Source organism: Anastrepha ludens, chromosome 3, assembly GCF_028408465.1.
Source record: "Anastrepha ludens isolate Willacy chromosome 3, idAnaLude1.1, whole genome shotgun sequence".
In the NCBI taxonomy this organism is placed as follows: domain Eukaryota; kingdom Metazoa; phylum Arthropoda; class Insecta; order Diptera; family Tephritidae; genus Anastrepha; species Anastrepha ludens.
Genome location: NC_071499.1, coordinates 109,403,017 through 109,420,748, shown reverse-complemented (window position 1 = coordinate 109,420,748; position 17,732 = coordinate 109,403,017). Strand labels below are relative to the sequence as shown.

The following is a 17,732-nucleotide window of genomic DNA, read 5'->3' as shown; positions in this document are numbered from 1 at the left end:
AGCATAATTAAACAAAAAATCAGAAAAGTCGAAATTAAAACAAAAAAAAAAAAAAACAATGAAAAAAACATTTTAACTCAATGATGCAATTTTTCGTCTCCAAAAGTATGTTTGGTATCATTTTAGAAGAAAAAATCCATGTTTTTAGTAGAACATCAGAAACGTCGAAGCTAAAAAAAAATACCGAAAACTTTTTAACTCAATGATGAAATTTCAAGAATCCAAGTATGTTTGGTCTCATTTTTGAGGAAAAATTCCAAGCATTTATTTGAGTATAATTTAAAAACAAAAACAAAAAACGTCGTAATTAAACAAAATATAAAATAATAATAAAAAAAATATTTTTAATTTCAAAATTAATTTTTACCAAAAACTTTGGAGCTCTATCCTGAAATTTTTAGTATACAAACGTATGTTGGGTATCAGTTTAGAAAAAAAATTCCAAGCTTTTATATGAGCACTATTAAAAAAATCAAAAACGTCGAAATTTGAAAAGAAAATAAAAAAATTTTAGAAACTCAATCATTAAATCTTGTGTTTTTTAAAGTACGTTGGGTAATATTCTGAAAGAAAAATTAAAAGCTTTTATTTGATCATAATTAAAGTAATCAAAAAGTCAAAATTTGAAAAAATTTGAAAAAAATGTTTATTATATGTTTCGAAAGTGATACCTAACATATTTTTTTGGGAGACACAAATTTTACGTTTGTTACAAAATAAATAAATAATGCGGAATTGAATCGTGAAATTTTTAGTTTCTAAAAGTATATTGGGTACCATTAAGTTCAAGCTTTTATTTGAGCATAATTAAAAAAAAACAAAAACCTCGAAATTTGAACAAAAAAATTTACCCAAAATTCGTAACTCAATTATGAAATTTTGACGCCTTGAAAATATGTTAGGCATCATTTTAGACGCTTCATTTGGGGCCAAAACTTAAACATTCAATAAACGTATTAAACATATTAGCCTGAGAGTTTAACAAGCTTCTGAGGGCACAGAAATGTGTTTATCGACATGAAAAAGTGAACTGTATTGTTAGAGGTTAGTTGATTGAACAGAACTGAATAAATAGGCATCTTCTATTCGCCATTTGCCCGCTCGCTATCTCTATACTCCATTAACTTGACGAAAAATTTGCATGCGAAAGCAACAACAAAGTTATCGAGTAAGATTCGCCGCTAGCGTGTATGGCCATAGCATATTAGGCCGCACTGCCTTACCAACACATGCAATTTAAGGCAGCTCTCTTCCCGCGTTGCCGACATATGTTCATTTGTACCAGTTGCTTCATCTATTAGCCACTTGCTAAGTCTTGATGAAAAGAAGAGCCCTAATATTACAAAAAGAAATATGGTTTATTTAGTTTTTATAATAATACAAAAATTAAATCATGTTTGGAAAATTTTCGGTATTTCTCTTTTTCCAACATGCTTTTTTCATTTTCGACCTTTTCTCAATTTTGGCTATTGTTATGGCGTGTGTTCAGGTATACAAATGGTGAATGTTCCGGTTCGTGAGAAAAAGGTTTTAGTATCAAAAATGGGTATAAAATAAATGAAAAAACAGGTAAAAAACTTCGCTTTGGAAAAGAGATTTAGACTACCTCAGCGGAGATTGAGAATAAGAAATCGGGTGCACGGGTTTTGCTTTTGCGATATTTATGAGTTACTTTTCCCAGAATTTACCAATTTTGCCCCGAAAAATTGTGAAAAACTGAATTTAATCAATGGAAAGTTCTTAATGAATTCCTTGTCCATGTACCCTTCAAAATAGTTCACTCAGCTCCGCAAAGTCCTCTTAACTACATATGTATGTATGTGCTTGCATATGAAGCTCTGAGGTTTCTTCACACATTTTCTCAAGCGCATGAATATAGAGATTACGCATATTTTCCATCTCAATTTATTATATCAATAGATTACCAATGAAAATAATTTAAGCCTCTCAATCGGCTCTTTATGTATCGGTTGCTTTTTAGCCGCATAGTTCTCATCGATATCGACATCAAAATAATATATGCAAAAAATAGTGCCATGAAATTATCTACCAGATTGTAATAAAAAAAATTATTACAACAAAATTTCTGTTTTGTATTATCATTTTAAGTTCTCAAGCTCTTAAGAACACCCCCAATATAAATAAAACAAATGGAACTGTCGAGCGGAGTGGATTTAGCGGATTGTTCAGAAAATCGAAATGCATTTAAAGAGAAGATAAATTTTAAGGCAAAGTTTCACGACTAGGCACTAAAACTGACTCTTCATAATTCATTCATTTGCTCTGATCAGATAACGCAAAGAAAGCAATGGCGGCAATCACTTCTGGAGTTCCGAGCTGAGCTGAATTATGACATAATCAGTTTTGGATTCAGGTTCACCTGAGCAGAAACAACTTCTTAGAAGAGAGTACGCATATGTACACACAACACACACGAGTATAGTTATTAATAGCTGACCGCACTCGTGTAACTCGATATCGTAGGGGGGTACAATATTTAAGCATTTTGATTTATTTTAGTTAGTGACAGGCGAATATTTTCTTATATTCCATATATATATATATATATATATATTTAATTAAACTAACATCAGTTTCGAGAAATAATATTTCCACTTTACGTCCCTGACTAAATGAGAATGAATTTTGTAGTTCTATACCTATGCAAATTTGTGAGATTATAAAAGCATTATTTGAATCCCCTGTGGATGGGTCTAAAAGCTTAATCTCTAATATTTATATGATGGCATAAACAATGTAATAAAAGTGTTTACACAAGTGGAAACGAATATCAAAATTTGGCATATTGTATGCACCTGCAGCTATCTACAAAAGTTTCGCAGTTATCAGCGCGCTTTTAGCCAAAGAGATATCAGACAGCAAATAGTGCAGGCGCAGGCACAGATAGATGTTGAAATGCGCGTGAGTTATGTAGATACAGGGGTGAAAAATTTAGAAACTACAGTTGTGTGCAAAACAAAAGCTACTCTATCGAGAATTTCTAATTAAAAATTTGTTTCTAAAACGAGTACGTATTCTGGTAAGCAATATACTTTTTTTTGTCGGGACAGACCAGCAAGTACAGCACTCAGACACAATTAAATCCATTGTACTGCACTCAGATTCCCTTTTTAATTTTCTTTAAATCTACTCTACCTCCGAAGAAATCTGAGTAGATCTTGTGGTGCCAAGGAGCCAAGGTGGTCGCTTCTTAACACATCAGTGCCCAAAGCCTCAAGCCTGATTTGAGCGCAGGCGGGCAATATATGTACTTAGTCCTGCCATAAGTTCTGTTAAAAGTTAAGTACGTTGTTGATATGAAAATACAATACTTTTTTTACTGAAGCTAGTTTGATTTAATCATGTAAGTATTAAAAAAAACAATATTTAATTTTAATTCGAAATGGCTACCATTTGCTTTTACACAAGCCTTCAAACGATTCTACCAGTCCGCTAATGCAGGTTATTGACGGCGCTGCTCGAACCAAAGATTGTTGAGATTCTCCAAATGTCTGTGATGCCTTCGACAGACTATGTTCTCCAATTCGAACCACAAACTGTAGTCCAATGGATTTATATCTGGACTTCCAGATGACCAATCTTCTGCGGCTATGAACCCAGGAATATGGGTTTTTAGCCACTGCTGCGTGGTTTTTGCCTCATAGGCTGGAGCGAAATCTTGCTGGAAGGTCCAATGCTCTCCATTGAAGAGAGTGTACTGCTCAACTGTTTCACCACACCTTCTGAGACATCCTCCTGGTACACCTTTACCACGGTCTTAACTTCTTTTTCAGAGAAATGAAGAGATGTAAAGTGTTTACAAGACACTCCCCACCAAACCATTACGCTGTTTTTATTTTGTGCTGTTTTAATTTATTTATTTAATTAATTTTAATTCGTTTAATTTAATTTAAAATAATTTAATTAGTTTAACTTAATTTTATATTTTTTATTTAATTAATTTTATTGAAACACAGTTATTCCACAGTTAGTTTATTTAATCTTTTTATTTTTACTTATATTTCGCCTTTCACTGTTTTTAATTTTACAAGTCTTGCATTATTTTAATTAATTTTTTTTGAAATATAATTTATTTTAACTTAATTTTGTTTAATTCAACGAAATTTATTATAAGTATATTAATTTCATTTGTTTAATTTTTTATTTTTTTCATTTTTATTTTTTTATTTTTATTATGTCTTATTTTTTATTTTTACTTGATCCTACCTAATTTCTATTAAATTCTTTATATTTTATATTAATATATTTTTCTTTAGTTTAATTTGGTTTTTTTTCTGTTGTATTTATTAATTTTTTTTAGTAAAACTTTTGTATATATAAATTTTCTATTTTGTTCTATTCCTATTTCTATTTATTTTATTTTAATAAATTCAGTTTAATGTAATTAAGTTTAATTTAATTTAATTTAATTTAATTTAATTCAATTTAATTTAATTTAATTTAATTTAATTTAATTTAATTGAATTGAATTGAATTGAATTTAATTTAATTTAATTTAATTTAATTTAATTTAATTTAATTCTATTTATTATTTTTTGTTCTACTTTTTTTAAATTGTTTTTGCTTTATCTTACTTTTATTTTTATTTTATTTTTTATATTTTATATTATTGTATTTCAATAAATATTTTTATACTTATTTTATATTTTAGTTTATTTATCTTTTATATTTTGGGTTTATTTAAGTTTACTGTTTTATTCCATTTCTTGCTTAGTTTATTTGAATTGATTTTTGAGTTGTTTATAATTAAATATAAATTAACTTAATTTGCTTTTATTCTATTTAAATTTATTTTATTTTATGTTTTTCAATTATTTCATTTTACCTAAGAATTTTATTTTTTTACAATATATTATTTTTTTCTTAATCGAATTATCAAATATTAATTGAATATTAAGTGATTTCATTAGACATATTTATAATTGGACGCTCATTGGTTGTAGAGCCTGATAACAGCGTAGTTTAGTAGAAATCATGTGCATTCATGCTACTTATTATAGGTGTGTACGTATGTATTCTGTTCCCTTTCGTATATTATTTACACGAGATTTAGCTCCATAATATACCGCACCACGTTCAGCGTGTGCAAATATGTGCGTACACGTCGTGCGTCGCTAAAACGCAAGGTCTTTTCAAGACAGAAAAAAAGAAAACTTATGTGCGGTTCTCTTGAACGATTTTCTCGCCTTGTTTTCTTAGTTAATTATGATTATTGCAAATTGTTTGCTTTGATAATCCATTTAGTTCTTTAGCTGGTTGTGTGAATCAATAAATAATTATAAAACTGATTTCATTGAATAATTAAATCTGAACTTTTTTATTGTGTGATGTTGACACACTTTTGAAGCGGATGAGGTACAATTCTTGAATTAAGTTTTAGACATACTTACATGCATATATGTATATATAAGTATATATGTATATACACATGTACACATGCCTTTACTAGTTTTACATCTGTATGTATGTACGGAACTACAAAACTGAATCATTCGGTACTCGTTAAATTATTAATTTGGGGTTGACAAATACTGCTGGAACTTAGTAGCTATAATGCGCGCTTCATGATATTTTCACCACAGTCGGTTCTACGTTACCGGAACAACCTGAATTTATATCCGGTCAAAGAATCAAGTATCTTTAGCGGCATTCCCTTAGTACTTAGCCTTTTCTATAAGGTTATATACAAAACATATTGAAATATTTTAATTTTTTGAAAGCAAAACGCCTCTTTTAAACAAATTTTTACAGTAAAAATCTTTACTAGGCCCCTAAATATCCCCTGTTGAATTCCCAGTATTTGCTTACCTGCTGCTATTTGAGCTTTCTGTTACTTTATATTAATTAAGCAGACGATATTCGGAGACAAATGTAGATTTTTTTACCTATCGCAATAGGTTTAGAAGCTGAAGAGTTGTAATCTGAGATATTGTTGCTCTTTACAATAAAGTTATAACGCACTAAACGAACTCTTGGCAGCCATCATAGAAAAAGCGGCCGTGGCTACTACTCCAGTAATTCCACTTTCCGCTGTGGGTATAAACTTCAAAATATAAAAGAAGGAATTGTGGGTATTTATTTAAACGCTTAAATGCCTCGTAAACCACATAACGTCGAAAACTTATGAGCTCGTAAAACAGCTGCCAAAATTTGCATGAGAAGTGGTTTTTAGAAAGAGGTTTTTAAGCGACGATTTCAGTGTGTTAATTTAACCGAACGTGGAAATCAACCTCTTCTAATGGACTTACACAAATATTTCCCTAGGTGTATTGATGTAAAATATTATATTTAAGTGTTTCGTTAATATAAAAGTTTACATGAATACTTCTATTATGTCACTTCTTTACTTGTACATATCACTTTTGAGCCATTATTCATCATAATCTGCGAATTCACTTATGTCGAAGAGGAAACGTCTGACTGAAATTTTATTGTAGATGAAGAGACCAGACCACATGCAAAATTAGCTGAACGTTTTGGCCCACCTACAACATTAAGCAATCGTCAACATTGACAAACATGAAACGGCGGGACGCCTGGAGCCTAACGGCAGTCATAACGGGCTTTTGGTCTGTCGGAGAACAATCACTCAAAATGGGCATCGCTCACAACACATACTGTAACAGTTGCAAATAACAGGAGAAAAAGGAAATAATCTTCCATTTTCTCTGTGAATGCCCTGCCCTATGGAAAGGCACTTGAACCAACCAAATGTTTGGTCATAATGTATCAATTGATTGATAATCTGAATGAGCTGATTAAGCGGTGTCCTTGGATACAGAGACATTCCTAAAAACTGCACCGCTGATGAACTGTCACGGAGGGGAACTAATCTTAAATCCGTCAACTCTGCCCAGTATGTGGACATACCTCAATCCAACACTAGATGGACCCACTTGTGAGGTAACTACTTTAGAGCGGCTTGACTTAATGAATACAGAACTGTGTCCTTCATCAATTTAGAGCAATTTTAGCTGCAAAAAGTAGGAGGAAGTAGAAAGACTAAAACGGACACAACTGTCTAAACTCTGACTCCTTTGCATGTTTGGCAGACTCGCAAATATCTACAATATTTCATCGAGGGGGTTTCCCTGCTTTGCGAAGTGAAGGAGAGACTTGAGCCGAAACAAATGGTATCACAAGAGCCTCCAGACTTCAGTGGACCTATTTACTTCCTCATGAAGAGTGGCAGCCACTGAGTTACGCTACAGCCTAATCTAGTCTTACAATGAGGAGGCGTCGAAAATGTTAAAAGTAGAATACGGAAATCCAACATTGTGAATACTATGAGTACTAACAAAGATTTTTAAAGCGCAGCATTAAATTGTGACTGAAGTTCGTGACGAGAGCTCTAAGGATGTAAGAGCCCATATTAGTGTTTCGCTCGGAGTTATACATGTTTTTATGTTATTCTGGGCAGTGTTGAAGTACAACTTGTGACGAGAGAACTTTTTATAAAATCAACACCGCGTTGTTGTCGCTAAAGAAATGCTTTTTAGTATGAGCCAAAATGACATCGGAAGCTTCATTGTTTAACAGTGACAGGGCATATGAATATCATACTGAAATGCGTCAACACTCAGTGGAATGATTTTTCTCAGTTTAGCCAAAATATAAAAAATTCACGATAAAGCCGAAATAAATTAAGGTTTTTAGGCTGTTTTCTGTGTTTGGCGTGATGTGATCCGCAAGGAATGCTTTCTGTCAAGCGAATACCTTTATAAGAAGTATTATGTGAGCGTACTTCAGGGTTTGAGGGGGGAATGTTCACTACAAGAAGACCGAATTGTGAAGAAACAACACGAGCTCGGCTCACACACCGAGTCTTGGCTGCAACAACTTGGAAAATAGTTCTCCATATTTACTTGACATGGCCTTTTTTCTACTACAGCTGCGGTAACAGGTTTGGGGAAAGAATTTTGAGGTGATAAGGTAGAAATTGAGGTCGATTACAAGATCGCCAGGTTATACGTATTTTGAAGATTTGAAGAGGTGTCGTAGTGCGCCTATTGATTACCAGGGAGATTTATTTTGAATTAACAGCAACAGTCAATAATTGTGATGGTTTCCTAATTACAAATAACAACAAAAAATACTTGCAAACTTTGGGGTCACCCTTTTTATTGTATAATAACAATTCCAATACTCATTAGTAATGCTCTGGGTGTAAAATAAAGAAATAAATGCTTCATCGTAACAAAGTTCGCTTTTAAGGTCCTATAATCCTATAAATTCTAATCTCTAACGCCTTCTTTAACCGCTTCAAACTCAAGCGAATACCAATTCTAACCAGTTCATCAAAGTGCGTCTCAGATAATTTAAGAATTGCCCTGCGTAAGACAATTGTGGCGGCAGCATTGGCAGCGACGCAAATACTTACAAATCATGAATAGAAATATACAAATAAATTGATTTCTGATAAAGAAAAAGTATGCAAATATTGATTTAAGCAAAAAGTTCTCAAAGACCTTCGCTTCATGCGTATTCGATGTGAATGTGCCACAACTAAACTAAAGGGTGGCCACATAGCGATGATAGGTAGTTTTTCCAAATGTTATGTTTTAGCAGATATCACATCCAGCTGCCAAAATATTCAGCAATATTTGTTATTTCATTACACATCATTTCACACTTGCCGAACGTAATTAAAAATCATTATGAAAATTCCCTCTCAGTTGTAAGCAGGCAAAGCTGAAAAATCACCTTGTCGGATGAAGCCAATCTTTGTGGCTTTGCGGATGTGTTTGGGCCATTCTTCGAGTGAATGCAATCATTTAAGAACCAGCACTAACACCGGTAACAATGTCAGTCTTGAAAACCAACGGAGAATCTGTCTTGCCAACAAGTGCTACTTTGGACTAAGTAGGCAACTTACTACTCAGTTGCTCCTCTCTCGACGAACAAAACTAACTCTATAAGGCTCTCATAATGTCCGTCCTATAGTAGGGCGCAGAAGATTGGACGATGACAATATCCGATGAGATGTTTGAGAGAAAAATTCTGCTGAAGATTTTTGGACCTTTACGCGTTCGCGACGGAAGTATTGTAGGCGATGGAACAAGGAGCTGTATGAGCTTTACGACGACATAGACATAGCGCTACCAGTAAAGATCCAGCGGCTTCGTTGGCTGGGTCATGTCGTCCGGAATAGATACAAACGGCTGTGAAAGTATTTGATGCGGTACCAACTGGTGGAGGAACTCTTTCTCTGCGATGGAAAGATCAGGTGGAGAAGAACTTGGCTTCTCTTGGTGTGTCCAACTGGCATTGGTTAGCCTGAGAAAGAAGCGACTGGCGCGCTTTGTTAAACTCCGCCAAAATCGCATTAACGGTTATCGCGTCAACCAAGAAGAAGAAGAGTATGTCAATTAATAAAAAATAAGCAACACAATTTGAACCAAGCCTTGGCAGTAGAAAATGGCTGTGTGATAAAGTTTTCAATTTGCAATTTTCCACTTAATGTTTCTTACTTCATACCTTAAAAAAAGAAGAAATTTGTATCGAAAAGAAGTAACCCGTAGGCGGCTTGTGGGCTCAACTTGTGGGAGGTAAATTGTCATAAGAAGTTGTATGCCACCTCCGAACGTCAGGTAGATTTTTATGAAAACCTTTTTCATACCGAAAATACGCTCGGAATTTTGTATTATCTACTTTAGAAACAACCGAATGATAGTGACGCTTAAACCCATTCTGCTGTGGGGGCCATATCAATCTATCCACAAAAACGAACTCTGTAGTGACATAGCGGCATCAACGGGCCTTCTTACTTTCGAAATGAGAATAGTGAAAATGTTACCCTGAATGGTCCTCGGTGTAAAACGGCTTTCTATGTCTAGATATCATCAACATCTATATATTCGAGCTGTGGTTCCAACAAAACGGTGCTAAATGCCACACAAGCGACGCAACGCTATAGTTGTGAAAGAGAAACTTTAGATATTTGACGACTGGGTAATCTAACGCCAAGCGTTCATCAATGAGACGCCGTGATCATGCGACTTGACATCCCTTAATTATTTTCTCAAAGCCTACGTCAAGTCCAATTAAGTTCTTCGTCTACGCTAATAAACCACTTGCGACGAGCGCAAGGCTAAGTCATCAACGGCCGAGTTGAGGGCCGAGCCATCAAAAATTTGACAGACTACCAGGAAAACAGAGACCGCCATTTAATGTCCTTTTTCATATATACTTTATGACATCAAAAATGGGTTAAGGGTTAGGAATGGTTAGGTTAGGTTGGGGTCTTGAACTTGAGGGATGTGAGGGAAAGAAAATGGCTGATCATCTAGCTAAAAAGAGGCAAATATGCTTTTAATTATATTAGTTCTGAGAAATTCTGTGCACATACAAAAGGCCACATCAACGAATTTCTCAGAAAGTGGGCAGAGAAGCAATTCGTTGAACACTGGCCAAATTCCAGCGGTCAGCGACAAGCGCAACAATTCCTACCGCCGGACAGAGGAATTTCTGATAAGCTACTTTCTCTCGGCATCGCAAACTTAAGACTCTTAACTGGTTACTTTACAGGCCACTGTAGCCTGAGATATAACTTAAACAAAATTAGCCTCCCTGAGACCATCATTTGCCGATTTTGTGAAATGAACATGAATGACATTATTCGTGAATGTCCCACTAGGCAGAAAAATGCTACACCACCTTGGTTTCATTGCCGTGCATTCATCTAAATTATGGAACAATAAACCCTAGAACGCGCAAAAATTTTTAAAATGCCTTAAAATATAGGGTACTTCAGTAACTTTGCACAATACCGCTCTTTTGGTCGCAGTGCGCAGTAGCCTTATAAAAGCAATAATAATATGGCATGAAGGTAGCTTCACAATAAAACCAGAATTATATTTTTAAATTTATTTTCTTAACGCTCTTTTTTGGAAACCCTTTATAAAACAATAGGTACGCCGATGCGTATACTTCCAAAGGGCACAAAGGCTGTCTTGATATTCTCGGGTAATTTTTGCGTCGCAATACCCTCAGCACTGATAAAAACCGATTAGAAGCGTAAAGCGAGCAACAAAAACGAACTAACATGCGTTTTCAAGCGCCTACGACATTGGCTTGGTGTTGTTGTTCTGTACTGCTGCTGCTGCTGCTGCACTGCCACTTTACTGCAGTAAAAATAATCAAAATTAAAGCATTTTCATTACAATGAAAACGAGACTTTGTTGACAAATGTGTATGTGTGTGTATGTGTGGCGTGCGACCGCATTTATCAGTAGCAGACAGACGGCAGCGGGAACAACGCGCGCCAGCGTCGATGATGACGCGGCATGCCGTCCGCGCATGTGGTCCATTCAACGCCAGCAACGAGCGTCTTGGTGGTGAACGACTTAGTCAGTGCGTAATTATTTTAACTGATAACACAAAAGCACACATGAAAGTGCGTACCATGTATGAATGCTTGTGCTATGTAAATATGTTTTTCTAATTTTAGGTCACGGCAGCCATCAACAAAGCACAGCGGTCGTTTAAAGCGGCGACAGTGTGTGTTGGCCGCACAGTCGAAAAATGCGGAATTAATATTTGCACGCCAATGCGGTGAGAAGCATTTGTTTAGCTTTTTGTTGTTGGAGCACTAAAATCATGTCTTAATAAAACAATGGGCGCTCAAAGTGGCAAACTGAGCGCAAGTTTCTGTTTCCGAGAGAAATCAGCGGAAATAATACATGGGCGACATTTGGTTTCAACAGGACGGTTCAACTTGTCCCACTGCTAAAGTTACACTCGAACTTTTGGCTACCGTTTTTGAAAACCGAATAATCAGCCGAAATTCCGATACCAATTGGCCGCCTCGGAGCTGTGATTTAAGCCCGTTGGACTATTTTTTGCGGGGAGCCGTTAAGGACAAATGCTATGCGAACCATCCAGAGAAGATTGATGCTTTAAAACACGAAATCGAAGTTGCCATTCATGAAAGCCCAAACAATCGAAAATGTGCTTAAAAATTCGGTTGATCGAATGGCTTATTGTAAAGCCAGTCGTGGCAGTCATTTGAACGATATTATTTTTCATTCATAAATGACATTATTCAATCTTCAAAATAAAAAAAAAGTTTGAAAAAATATTGATTAGTTTTTTTTTATAGCCGTTGAAAAATACTTAAGAACAATACCCAGCTCACTCCATTTGAGACTTTTCCTGTAAAATTACTTTAATGTTTTGCTCTATGAGGTTTTATTTTATAAATTTAAAATGTTTTCATTCTGTATCAGCCTTTTTGCCTTGGAAAGGCGTAAAGTTTTTTACTTCATATACAAAAGTTAATACAGAAAAATACTTAAGAACGAAGCAAAATTATAGTCAAAATAGTGCAGGTTAAACAGAAAAGTATACATTAATATTTTGTTGAAAACCCATTTTGCTTTATTTCTGCTGCACAGCACCTTTGCCTTGACATTACTATTGTATATTCATCCTCTACAACGTTCAATAGGAATGCATACCCCTGCTGCCGTGGCTTTTTCAACTAATTGATCCAAATTTGTGATATTCTGTGTACTGAGTGCATATTTTACGTCGTTCCAAAGATGTTCTGTTATTCTTAATTCGGCCCTCTAAAATGCTCAATCCAAAACAGTGAGCAAAATGGTTTCGAACAACTTTTTTGCCACACGCGAACTGTGCTTCAGCTTGTTGAAATTTCCAAATTACAGCTAAATTGTCTTCCGCATAAAGTAGTATTACATTTTGAAGCATCTGAATGTACTTGACTGCATCCATTTTACTTTCGATACGATGAATTCGCCCGACACCGTTCCACGAAAAGCGCCCCACCCCATTCTTGACCCTTCCCCGTGATTTATGATTGATGAGTCGAACTTGGGGTTGAATGTTGGCTCGTACTTCGTACCATCTAGACCACATCTATTAATTTTCGTTTCATCGCTCTGCTTCTACCAATCGAGGCGCAAACTGTTCTTTTCGACTGGGTTCCTATTTTGGCAATATAACGATCATTCTATGAATCTGGATAGCATCTGTTTTTTCTTTCCATTGTTTTTTCTGGGAAGGTCTTTTGAATTAAAAATCATCGTTTTGGAAACGTTTAATTGTGTAGGATAATTCGGTGTTTTGCAATTCTATGATTACTTTTTGAAGAGATGGAGTGCAATTTTTCCCTTTCAACATTATTGAATTGTTTCAACTAAATTAAAGTCTTATAGGAATCTTCAGATACCTTATTTTTTTCTTACGAGTTACAATGTAAAACAGAAAACAATTCACAAAATTCACGAAGACCGAATTGTTCTTAAGTATATTTGTCACAAAAACATCAGCGCTCCTATTAAAACGGTAAAAATCAAGAGAAATATGATATGATAATCATATGAATGGGATCAAATAAAATATATAACATTTTGGGTGCTAGTTGTTGGTCTGACATCCTAGTCACTTCGGTAGCATACAACTCTTTGCAAAATTGCAATATTAATAAAGATTAAAAGCGATTAGACCAGATCGAATGCCCTTAAATAGAGTTAACTCGGTGGCCCCAAAGGCTCATTGGGGTGATTAGGAAATGTTCTACCTGTTTTAACCTTACATGGCCTTAAAACCATGCTGAACGCATGCAGACCCTGCAGCGAATCTTTGCCGAAACATGCAAGTGCTTCGAAATACTGAGTGCACTCTACCTCTTTCTCATACCCACAAATCGTTTCGAGGAGCTCCGAACCTGGCGGTCATATAGGCAATAGTCCACCGTTGCCCCGTTGATATTGTCTTGTACAGGGTATATTCATTATTGAGAGTTTCGATAATTTCCGTGTTCTTCGCTCATTGAGTTTTGACAGAAATGGTTGCGATACCTTCCAGGTATCGTGTTCGCTTTCTCAAGTCCTACTTCAGACATTAGCTTGTATACTTATCTGCTTCTTTAATGTCCCGGGACCTAGTACATTTTGATGTTGCAATGTTGAATCGATTGTAGGATTTTCAGCATTATTGCAATTAAGTCAGTTTAAGCCTAGTAGCTCCTCAGCCTTCTGAATAAACTGAGAGCTAAGATGTCTAAGCTTGAGCTTTGTAAAAATTACTTCTCAAAAATGCTTAGATGACTGCGCTTCATGACTCTCCATGGAAGGGCCTGGCAGTTATATTGAGTTTCTTTGTATGGATTCCCCGTGAACAGTGTACGGTTGAGACACTCACCACTAACGGGAAGTGTAGCTTTGTTAGTTCCAGAAGCTTACTCGACAGCTGCGATAGCCCTTGAGGCCAGAATTATTTGCAACATAGCAAAGTGCTTGCCCAGCTCCCTTTGAGCAGACAGCAGATAGTTAAATAAACCCTCTTCCTCTTGCATGGAGAGAGTTTCTTAGTGCTTTGACTGTCCAGTTTAACAGCCCTGCAGTTATTTGTAAAGGGCATGTGACGTTTTATTTATATTAGTTTGATAGCGGGATGCGATCGAAAGAAAGTCTGTGACTGGTTTCCAGCGATTAAAACTCGCTTTTTGGGAGTAGAAATCCTACAGAAAGTTTGTACAAATCGTTTTTTTCGAGATGCCTCTTCCTCTTAGATGGGCCTAATAAGAGGTTGGTGCCCTTATTATCAGTGGCAATAACGTAGTTTTACCTTACAGTTTCAATACTCAGCTTCTTCATAGCTCTATGATTACTTCAACCAGCTTCAGCAAATTACTTGATGTGAAGATAAGGAAATACTTTATGAAAACTACTCTATTGGAAGCAGTACGGCAGGTCCGCGAATAAAGCTCATTTTTAACCATTTGTTCTGGTCAGGGTAAAAGCAAAGCTTGATATAAAGCATCCAAGGACTTCCTAACCCACAATGACATTTCTTAAAAGGCCGGCTAACAACTTGCGGATTTTTGAGCTATTATTAAGAGTTCAATTTTGTGAACTTTGTGACATGTAAGAGAATTGGTACCACAACCAGGCCTTCGATTTGCTACTCCAAACAATTTTTCTAATAATTTTTTAATTTTTTCTATATAAAAGAAATCATTTTATCTAGCGTTATTTGGAGTCTACGTATGAGTTACAGAAAAAATTACGATCTGCGTAACATTATAAATAATTACTTTTATAGCTAAGAACTGGAAGTCATTCTCTCTTGTTTCTCCTTCTGGAGCTCATATCTGGCTGCATAAATACAAATTTTTAATAGCGCCATAATTTTTATGCAGAGTGTAAAAAGTTCCAATAGACTCGCGATAACTTTTTAAACCAGTTCCTCAATAAATATTTCACAGTACTGAAATCTACAGAAGCTACTTCAAAAATGCCTTTGGATATTTGTTAACTCAGATGGCTAATAGTTGTACTTTATTCTAACCTACATAATACAATCTTGATCACTCATCAACAAACTAAAGAGTCTTCTTGCGGTTTCTTATACTTTAATCTTAATTGAACCCCCAACGTGAACTGACAGCTGTTCTTTATAATGAGGTATCTTCAGCTCCTTCCCATCTAACTTGTGGTGAGCTGTCCCCAGAAGACCTGAAGAATGTAATTTTTCTGGGGATCTCTTGCCTAATAGAGTCCATTTTGTAGCGTTCATTGAATATTTTCGATATCCTTATGAATATTGCGGCCGCCGTGGCCGAATGAATTTGTGCGTGACTACCATTCGGAATTCAGAGAGAGAAAGTCGGTTCGATCAGAATTAAGAAAAAGTTTTTTCTAATAGCGGTCGACCCTTGTCAGGCAATGGCAAACCTCCGAGTGTATTTCTGCCATAAAAAAGTTCCTCGTAAAAAAATATCTGCCGTTCGGAGTCGGCTTGAAGCTGTAGGTCCCTCCATTTGTGGAGCAACATCAAGACGCACACCACAAATAGGAGGAGGAGCTCGGCCAAACACCCAAAGAGGGTATACGCGCCAATTATATATGTGTATGTATATATATACATATATGAATATTGTGGTATACTTAATTTGGACATAAGTAAGGCTGATTTTTTCACTAGCTCCCTATTAAAGAGTTCTTTTAAGAAGTAGAAAACACTTCGGTTTACGAAAACCTGTAAGCGTCTGACAATCTGGCGGAGCTTTAAATATCTTCAGACTTAGTTTGCTGATCAGGTTTGTGCACAAATCCTTTTTCTATTTGAAGGTTTGTGACACTGGATCCCTTAGACGACTCCGATTCTTTCGCGCCCATATAAACTTTTGCAAATTTACAGGGATTTGAAGTTGATACAAATCTATAATAATTAAATTGGAAGCATGCATATAACCAAATCTTAATTATCAACCCTGTTCTCTTGGACTGCCTTTACTCTGTTCTCAGTTAACATAACTTCATATAAATTATTTGATCACTTACGCAGAATTTCACGATCTCGCATGCTTGGATTCCGCAATATTGTTGCGACCTTTTGTCTGCCATTGCACTTCTTAGCTTTCAATGTGTCTTGATTGCTCTCTTTGGTACTCAGCTCTTCAACTATAGTATCATCTTCTGAGACAACGGGGCGACATTTTGAAAAGTGTATGGTGTCCGAAGCGATAGTGGTATCTAAAATGAATGGAAATTCGGAAAAAATGAATAGCAATTTAGAAAAAAATGAAGAAATAGTTTACTTAAACTTAAAATGGGAATGCAACTCACCATCTTGCGGGTTAATGGAGTCCCATTGCGATGAGTCCCATGGTTCTGAGAATACTGTGCCGTCATCCGATTGTGCCGAGTCGATGCCGTTAAAATATGACTGACAGAAGGAATAAGTGCCGCCGACGTTGTCATAGGACGAGAGTCGACTACCAGTCTGACTGTCGAAGGACTTCTGGCTGCCATGATGTTCGCTTAATTGTTTTTGCCCGCACTGGCCGTTATGATGCTGTTGTAGATATGCTTGTTGTGGTGGCGTGGAGCAACGTACCAGCTCTGGAAGATTCAAATCGGGGAAACGTTTGGCGATTATTTGATGCACTGTCAGTGGCCTTGGTTTATTCTCCTTGTTTGCTTCGCGACCCAATGAGTTTTCCTTCTCTTGACCAGTCACGGGTTGTTGGCGCCACTGTTCCTCAGTATCGTAATCGCCATAATTGTTATTGGTATTGGTTTCTTCGGCGCCCTCATCATAATCATCATCCTCATCTTGTTTGCCCATGAACTCCCAACTGCTGTCAAGTTGCCATTGCTCGAAGCGTGCACGTGCGCGTTTCGTGGGCTGTTGTTGTTGTGTTGGGGCTTGCTGTGGCGTCTGTTGCTGCTTTTTCTTGAGCTCATCCAGACTGCCTGCGATTTTCTCGAATTCTTTGGGAATTAGCAATGGGCATATGGGAGTACGCGCTAGCCCGCTCTTTGGCGGCTCAGAGTGCCGATGGTTTGCAGGCAAGAGTGGCCCACGCTGTGAACGTCGTAGTATGCTGGCAGTTGTAAGACCTGCTTCACGCAGTGCATCCGCTGGTTCAGCATAGAAGGGGCTGCCTTGCTTGCTGCGCGAGGCAGGCGTATCTGCTGTAGGTGTAGTGTCACCCTCGATCAGTTCGCAGACCTTGAACTGATCTTCGGAAAGCGATTGGCTCATGAGACCGGGCAAGAGAAGACCAGCGCGTGAACGTGGCTGGACATCAGCGGAAAACTGTATGAGTTGTTGGGTGTCGCAAAAGGGGGCATTGGCAGTGGGCGTTGGCGAGGGATCACTGTTGCCTTGCGGACTGGCAGAAGCGACAGAGGAGTTAGCAGGTGAAAGTAAATTGGCGCTTAGGGAGGTGATAGTGG

The 17,732-nt window shown here is 36.4% G+C and overlaps 1 protein-coding gene across 1 annotated transcript in view; it reads right to left on the bottom strand.

The window, feature by feature from the left end:
* Nucleotides 1-17,732, bottom strand: part of LOC128858746 (protein sprint) — a 217,658-nt gene that overhangs the window by 15,504 nt on the left and 184,422 nt on the right. The window contains exons 5-6 of the mRNA XM_054095236.1: nt 16,617-17,732; nt 16,332-16,523 (exon numbers count right to left, since the gene is read on the bottom strand). Coding sequence (XP_053951211.1) covers nt 16,332-16,523; nt 16,617-17,732 — 1,308 coding nt within the window. The remainder of the gene's footprint in view (nt 1-16,331; nt 16,524-16,616) is intronic.